Source organism: Lampris incognitus, chromosome 15, assembly GCF_029633865.1.
Source record: "Lampris incognitus isolate fLamInc1 chromosome 15, fLamInc1.hap2, whole genome shotgun sequence".
Classification (NCBI taxonomy): Eukaryota; Metazoa; Chordata; class Actinopteri; order Lampriformes; family Lampridae; genus Lampris; species Lampris incognitus.
This window is the reverse complement of record NC_079225.1, coordinates 34684150-34692852: the sequence shown is the minus strand read 5'-3', so window position 1 is coordinate 34692852 and position 8703 is coordinate 34684150. Positions and strand designations below refer to the sequence as shown.

Sequence of the window (8703 nt, the reverse complement as noted above, 5' to 3'; positions counted from 1 at the left end):
ACTTCGACCACCTTGTTAACCACACAACCAACGAAAAGACCCGCTGAACTGGGACGGAGCAGCAGACCGCGCCTCTGACCCCTCCTGACAGCGTCTATGTCCACGCGTCGTTGGTGTGAAACAGGGCGAGCAGCTATAACGGCAGCGGAGAGAGCTGCTCCCCGTCATGTGTCACGTAGGATAAACAGATCAAACCGGTACTCATCTCCGTACTACGGTACAATGCGGATATACTCACGCCTGGAAGATGGACGTCCACACCCACGCTCCGACGCCGGTGGGTTGTTTTTGGCCACCCGTCGATCTGAGTCCACCAGGTTCACGTACAGATAGTCCCCAATCTGCCACCCGACCTTCTCAGTGATGCTCTCTGCAGATCCATGGTTGTTTTCCACCTAATCCGGGCATTTTCTGTTTGTCAAGCGTGTGCGTGTATGTTTTGACCATGTGACCAATGGCGCCATCTGCCGGCAGAAGTGACGCACTGGTTCGCTTTGGGAACATTCGCTTACGTAACGTCGTGAATTAAATCACGGAACGGGAACACAAAGGAAAGGAAACAGAAATACCGTTTTATCTTCATTTGAACTCGTTGAAAATGTGTTATTGACAGTGTCTCTTTCTGAGTGAATACAAACTGGAGGCAATACGATATCCCAGCCAGAGTTTGATGGCGTCATCATCATCATCATCATCATCTTCATTAACATCATGCATTCATAACATCATAATTCTAAAACTATCCTAAAATTTCAGTTTGTAATTAGGTTAATTTCAGAGAATATATGTGTATCAGTACAGTACATTTGATTATTCTTTAAATTATTTATTAAACAGTTATTTCTTGTTCTTTTTTTATTTCTTTTATCATAGAAAAACGCACATCTCTGGTACAGGCGTGACCAAGCATTTTACATGCTACACGCTCTGTCAGCGACTTAAACCAGCCGAGGGGTGCATGCGGGCACCTTTCTAAACGCCATCCACCCATATTTATATTGCTTAATCCATTACAGGGTCACCAGGGCCTGGAGCCTATCCCAGCATGCATTGGGTGGGTTCAGCAGGGAGACCACACACACACACACACACACACACACACACACACACACACACACACACACACACACACACACACACACACACACACACACATACAGATGGGCTGGAATCAAACACAGGACCCTCCTGCTGTGAGGCGACAGCACTGCCTGAGACAAAAATCTACTTGAGAAATATTGAAAAATTTATATATTTTTTTCCAGGTTTGAGGTTTGTGTTTCTTATTTGATGCACATTTAAAATACATGGATCTGAGTCTGTAGCTGAGGTCTGAATGAACCAGGAGTCCTTCTGCGCTGTGATTCATACTATGTCTATTCTTAAAAAAACTTGAACCAACATACCCTGCGGTCGTGTAAACCTGGACCCACCGATAACAGATAGAGGACTCTCTCTTCATGTCTGCATTGCTGCTGACTTAGTGAGTCTTCTAATGAGACAAAACCACGAGGAAGTAGAGCAGAAAGAGAAAGGGCCAAAGTCAGGGGAGGGAGGAGTATGCAGCTGTGCACATTTGTGTGTGTGTTTTTCTATCTAGGTGTGTAAGTGTTCATGCACACATGTGTGTATCTGCCTTCTCATGTGTGTGTAAGTTTCTCTCTGTTTGTAGTGGACGGGATGCTGTAACGAGGCTGCTGGCTCTAGGGCTGAACTCTAGCTGACGTCTTGACCTTAAAGTCCTCTGCAACAACATCACCGAGCAAATCTGTTGCATCATTACAATGGAAGGCTCCTGTACCCTCTCCCCATCTCTCGCCGTCTCTCCCCATCTCTCCCTCACTCCCTCTTTACCCTTTTCCCATTCTGTGTCTACCACCGGCTCAATCTTTTTTTGGGGGGGGGGATTTTCGCCCCTTTTTCTCCCCAATTGTACCCGGCCAATTACTCCATTCTTCCGAGCCGTCCCGGTCGCTGCTCCACCCCCCTTTCCACTCTGGGGAGGGCTGCAGACTACCACATGCCTCCTCCGATACATGTGGAGTCACCAGCCGCTTCTTTTCACCTGACAGTGAGGAGTTTCACCAGGGGGACGTAGCACGTGGGAGGATCACGCTATTCCCCCCAGTTCCCCCTCCCCCCCCGAACAGGCGCCCCGACCAACCAGAGGAGGCGCTAATGCAGCGACCAGGACACGTGACACACCGGCTCAATCTTTTACAAACAAAGGCAAACGTGTCTCGGGTTGCCACAGACAATCACACAAGCAAATCATTACGAGTCACCCTTTCAGCTGAAACCCACACACAGATTTACATGGACTCACACAAAGATGCACTGCATACCCAACCACAAACGCACAAATCAATGTGTTCTCTTTGTCCCCCCTTGGATTTTCAGCCTCTTATGCACACACACACACACACACACACACACACACACACACACACACACACACACACACACCCACACACACAAGCAATAAGCACAGGAGGAAGTGCAGCTTAATCACTTTTATTTTTGCAAGTCAGAGGACACACAGTCTGTAATGTCTAGGAACACAGAGGAAGACAAAGAGCAGTATGGTCATTTAGAAACCTTTACAATGATGTACAACATGCTCCTGAGGGATTCACTAAACAAACATCCAGTGTGTGTGTGTATGTATGCATGTGTGTGTGTGTGTGTGTGTGTGTGTGTGTGTGTGTGTGTGTGTGTGTGTGTACAGTATGTGTGCATCCATCTATGCTGTGCGTCTAAACGCCTTCATCCATTTGTTGAACAAAGCTGTGCGTATTGATCGCGCTGCGTCAGCGCGTCCCTCTATTATTGGCTCAGCAGCTCAAGTGCATTGAGGTTTTTCACATACGATGACCTCATCGGTCTCTCGCCGGGTGGCAACGGTACCTACAGTATATTCCTTCAAAAGTAGAATCCGTTCTTTTTGTGCGAAAATGTAAAACAGTCTGCTTCATTCAAATATAAAACCGTTTTCAAACAAGCGTGGAGACTGAAAGCCTTTCCCTCAAAGTCTGGTGTGGCTTCGCTCAGATAGCCCCGTCGGCTAGGGCCAGAGATCGCCGAAATAAACGGGATAGTTGCATAGCAGTTTTGGGGGGAAGTTGCTCCGGTTTTCATCAACTTACCGTGCCATGTGGAATCACACTCTGATGTGTTTTCGATATCCTGAAAGTATTGCCACACAGTCGAGCTGGCTCAAAGCTAATCCCCCGCTTTCCCTTTGCAAAACCTACATCGATGGGGAAGGTTAGGTGTGATAGTGTCGGGTGAGGTGGAGCGTGGGGAGTTACATTACAGGGATTTATGTACGTAGGTAAAGATGCATGTAAATGTTAAATGTGCTGTGCATACTCAGTCGTTCCTGTCCCGTTACGTTTTACACACAGGATAATCCCGATAACGAGGAAAATCCGTGAAACTGCAGCCCAAATATTTGGTCTCTCGTAGTCAGGGGTGTAGCACAAAATTCTGGGCCCTATATGCAAGCAGTCTCTGTGGGCCCCTTTCCTCTTTTGTCTCTCACCCATCTCTTTTTTCTGAGTTCTTGCATATTGTATATTATTTACAACCACAGTACATTAATCTATTTTAACCTAACTTAACCTAACCTTAACTTAACTTAACTATCTTGCAGTGACTGAAAAAATTGTGCAGTATCACCTCAAACTTTGATGCATCTTAGGGTACTGATGCTGACACCCATGGTGTTTATACCACAGTAATTGCCCACTGATGGGACTTCTTGTCTGCAAAGTCATTGAGTAGACCTTTAAAGTCCAATTGTTTTATTACTCGCTCCTCCTGGGTGATCCCAAGGCGTTCCCAGGTCAGACTGGACATGTAGTCCTTCCAGAGCGTTCTAGGTCTACCCCGGGGTCTCCTCCCAGTTGGCCGTGCCCGGTAAACCTCCAAAGGAAGGCGCCCAGGAGGCATCCTAATCAGATGCCCGAACCATCTCAACAGGCTCCTTTCGATGCGAAGGAGCAGCGGCTCTACACCTTGGGATCCCCCAGGAGGAGGTGGAGGGCGTTGCTGGGGAGAGAGACGTCTGGAGGGCCCTACTTAGCTTACTGCCACCATGACTCGACCCTGGAAAAGCGGCTGAAGATGAGATGAGATGAAAGATGTTCTGCTAATCGGCTCTCAGTTGAGAGTAATGCCGGGCTGTTCAGCCTCTCCTGGGACATCACTGATCTGAGGTAGTTTTTCACTAGTTTTAACTTGCTGAAAGCCCGCTCAGCCCCCAGCAACAGTCACAGGCAGTGTGCAGAAAATCCTGAGTGCTATACAAATTCCTCCAAAAATACTCCGAGATGCTCGTGAGGAGCGGACTAAACCATTTTGGAGCTTTTGTAAGGGGTGAGGGGTCTCGGTGAGGGGTGAGAGGGGCCTCAGACAGCCTCTAATATTTTCTTTAAGTCCCTCAACCCATGTATTGAGCCAATTTTAACTTACGTTGTGACACTGATTAGTTAGAAATAAACATTTGCAAACCAAAACAAACTTTTAATCCCAGGCTTCCTGAGGGCACCCCCTGCGCCGCCCCCCCCCACTACAACGCTGCTGCTCGTAGTGTAAATACAGCAATGCAAATACCGCTATTGCTCTGGAGATTCTTAATGATGAATGGATATTAGTGAATATTAGTGAATGTAAAGTGATGTCAGCATCTAATTTTGGAGAAAATTACTTGCACAACAGGGAAAGGGGATATGTTTATGGTGTAGTGTTCCTGTAGAGAAAGGCCAGGAGGACCAGATGACATCATTCCAAGAGGCTGCCATCTTTGAGCAGTTGGTCAATTTTTATTGATCCCAGATGTCCCCAGTGGAGAAGTGATGCTGGATGATGTAAGATAAACTGATGTGCATAGACACAGAAGAAGTGTGCATTTTGAATGTGCATTTGGGGGCGTCCAGGTAGCACAGCGGTCTATTCCATTTCCTACCAACATGGGGATTGCTGGTTCGAATCCCCATGTTACCGCCAGCTTGGTCGAGCAACCCTACAGACAAAATTGGCCGTGTCTGCGGGTGGGAAGCCGGCTTGGGTATGTGTCCTGGTCACTGCACTAGGCGCCTCCTCTGGTCGGTCAGGGCATCTGTTTAGCGGGGAGGGGGAACTGGGGGGAGTAGCATGATCCTCCCACATGCTACGTCCCCCTGGTGAAACTCCTTACTGTCAGGTGAAAAGAAACGGCTGGCAACTCCAAATGTATCGGAGGAGGCATGTGGTAGTCCGCAGCCCTCCCCGGATCAGAAGAGGGGGTGGAGCAGTGACCAGGATGGCTCAGAGAGCGGGGTGATTAGCCAGGTACAATTGGGGTGAAAAAAGGGGGGAAATCCCCCCCCCAAAAAAGGATGTGCATTTCTTAACACGCCAGAAATCATCCGTGATCCTTAAAATTTCACAAGTAGTCTGGCAGGTGGGTAGGTAGTAGCTACACTGTTTACCAAAACATAAAGCAGAGACATGTCGGTGAGTACACTTCCAACATGTGTCGTGGACTACACAAACTTGCCTCTGCCGCACTGATTAGTGAACTCAGATTCCCATAAAGCCATGGTGCTGTGGCGCAGTTCGCCGCCGTCTCTTCTGTCGTCTTCTGGTGGACCCATCAAAGCAGGTGACCATCATGACGTTGGCCTTGCAGAGGTTGACCCTGCTCTCCAGCCGAGCCGTCACCACCTCAAGGGCCTCCAGATGCTCCAGGGGGTCCACCTCAAACGTCTGCCACAGGTCATCTGGAGAAGACGAATGGAGTGACAGTTTGATAATTTGCAATGGTTGTATGGTTTGGAGACGGTGGTACTGATGAAAAGACAGGTGGCAGAGTTGAAGATGCTAAGATTTTCGTTGGGAGTGATGAAGACGTACAGGATTAGGTACGAGTGAGTATATTAGAGGGACAGCTCTGGTTGGACAGTTTGGAGACAAAACAAGAGAGGTGAGATTGAGATGGCTTGGACATGTGTGGAGGAGAGATGCTGGGTATATTGGGAGAAGGATGCTGAAGATGGAGCTGCCAGGGAAGAGGAAAAGAGGAAGGCCAAAGAGGAGGTTTATGGATGTGGTGAGGGAGGACATGCGGGTGGCTGGCATAACAGAGGACGATGCAGAGGACAGGATTGGGATGGAAACGGATGATCCGCTGTGGTGACCCCTAACGGGAACAGCCGAAAGTGAAAGAAAGTGAAAGCGCAATGTGCTCACAGAGTTGTGAGATTATAGAAGAGACCACTGGCTTCCCCTAAATGTCCTTCTTCCCGCGGCTACTTATGCCAATTTGTTTGCTTTTATCATTTCATATTATGTCTGGTGTGTTTCATGAAAACAACCCATCAGTTTAAATTCCTTGTACGTGTAAACATAAGACAAAACAGAATCTGGCTCTGGTGGAGCAGGACAAACAAAGTGTACAAATACAGCAGAGTGGCGACCGTGTGGCCATGTGGTACGAGTTCGAACCATTCGGCTACGGAGGCCCACCATGACGACCATTCTTAATACTTGAATATTGTCAATGGCTGTAAAAGACTTTTTTTATTATTATTATAGGATATGTATCCTTTTTATTATTATGGTGATGGTCTTGCCCACACTATACCATATAATGCATGTACAGAAGCTGAGGTATTGCTTCTTCTTCTTTTTTTTGCATTGTTTGTCTGTGTTGAGTCTGCTTGCAAGTACACAATACAATTGTACTATAGGGACTAATGGATAACATCCCTCTGGTGTCATGGCGTGTTGTCTTGTGTCTTGTTGTCTTGTGTTGTGCTAGTCATTCGGTTCACCCACACTCTTGGTTCCATTTGGTGCGTTCCAGCATTAGATTCTGCTTGGCCTGCTCCATCTCTCTCATCAGGTTGTTGTATTTGGCCCGCACCTCTGAGATCCTTTGCTGACGATGCTCCAAGAACTTCAGCTTGGCACTGAAGCATGCGGGCCCCTGTGGACACACACACACACACCAACGCACACGTAGGCAAATGCAGACAAGAACACGGTTACAGACAAAGACATAATATACAGAGCCACGCACACACTCACACACACTTTTAGTTGGATGAAGAACAGGACAGCGTGTTAGGCCGGTGAGAACAACCCTGGGCTGAGAACCAAAACAAGTCTGTGAGGTCCTAAATGTGATGTAGATGCACTTTCTGAATATGTTAACCTTATTTCACCGAAACACGAGGTGGTCTCAAAGGTTAATGTATGTAGGTTTTTCCAATAGTGGAAACAGATGAGGCTCTACAAATACAAAGCTTCTGCTTTCCTGCTACTATATTCTGAATACTGCAACATGACTGCATTACTACAAAACCACAACTTCTGCAACTGAATCATTTCTTGTTGATTGTAAGAGATTCTATGTTAAGTCTTTCTGCACGCGCGATAATCTTACTGCGAGAGAAACGTTTCATCACTCATCTGAGTGACCCCTTCCATCACAACTGACTGCAGGTATCCCCACCATTATAAACAATACAGTGGCATGGCGACCGAAACCAACAATTGGTTTCATATGCATATTGGAGTGACCATTAACTAGAGTTACAAGGGCCATGTGTACTATTCACAGAGGATTTGGAGAATAGTTGCAATCACAGCATCGTAAGTTGTCCACAGATGTACTCTTCTGGCCTGATGTCCTGTCAGGCCAGGACTCCGCAGTCTACTCTACACCCATCTACAGGCCAGTGACCACTCTTTCAAGGATGAGGACATCCACATTCCTGATAGCAAGGAACGCTGGTTTGAACGGGGAGTCAAAGAGGCCACTACATCGGTCGCCATTTTACAATTCTGTTATTACACACATTCCCAAATCCTCCGTGAATAGTACGCATGGCCATTGTAACTCTAGTTAATGCTCACGACAGTTTGCATATGAAACCGATCGCTGGTTTCGGTCGTTATGCTACCGTATTTTTTTTTATAAGGGAGGGGATACCTGCAGTCAGTTGAAACTGAAGAGGTCACTTAGATGAGTGATGAAATGTTTCCCTCTCAGTAAACGTTGTCCAGATGAACTGATTCAACTTTCTTTGAGAGTCTATGGGAGCTTGTTTATCTTAACATAATGCCAATCATAGAATATTGCCAATAAAGATTGTGTTTCTCCAATCAAACAACTTTGCATTAGCATGAAGCAAAGGTTGGATGTTATTCAACAATGTCTTTGTTTGATGTTCTTCAATACGTTCTTATTGTTGAATTATCATCAACATATTCCACTTTTTATCAAGCCTGTTCTTCTTCTTCTTTTTTTTTTATCCTGTTCTTATATCTTAGATTCTATGCCCTTGCAATGACACAGTTTTCCATAGGGGGCTTTAAAGTTGTAACCTAATCTGAGTTTACCTCATTGAGTTAGCCATAATAGAATCTGAGCTTCTCATAAAAGAAACACAATGAACCCATCACCTGTTTTCCAGCACCTGCTCGTTTCTGCATACGCTCCACGTCGTCGATCTCGTAGACTTTTATTTCGTAGGCCTCTGGGATGCCCCGGTCCACCCAGCGAGAACGCAGACCACTAGCTGAGTTCCTCATGGACGGGGGCCCATCGTGGGACAGACGATGCTGGTGGGGGCCTACAGTAGGCAGAGTGGAAAGATACATATATATATATATATAAAAAAAATCTCACTCTCACCCTTTTACGGGTGGTGT

General features: G+C 46.6%; 1 protein-coding gene across 1 annotated transcript in view; it reads right to left on the bottom strand.

Annotated features, from left to right (window-relative positions):
* Positions 1 to 5565: 5565 nt before the first annotated feature.
* Positions 5566 to 8703, bottom strand: part of kif26bb (kinesin family member 26Bb) — a 31835-nt gene continuing 28697 nt past the window's right edge. The window contains exons 14-16 of the mRNA XM_056294198.1: positions 8455 to 8624; positions 6823 to 6973; positions 5566 to 5765 (exon numbers count right to left, since the gene is read on the bottom strand). Of these exons, the coding sequence (XP_056150173.1) occupies positions 5566 to 5765; positions 6823 to 6973; positions 8455 to 8624 (521 nt within the window). The remainder of the gene's footprint in view (positions 5766 to 6822; positions 6974 to 8454; positions 8625 to 8703) is intronic.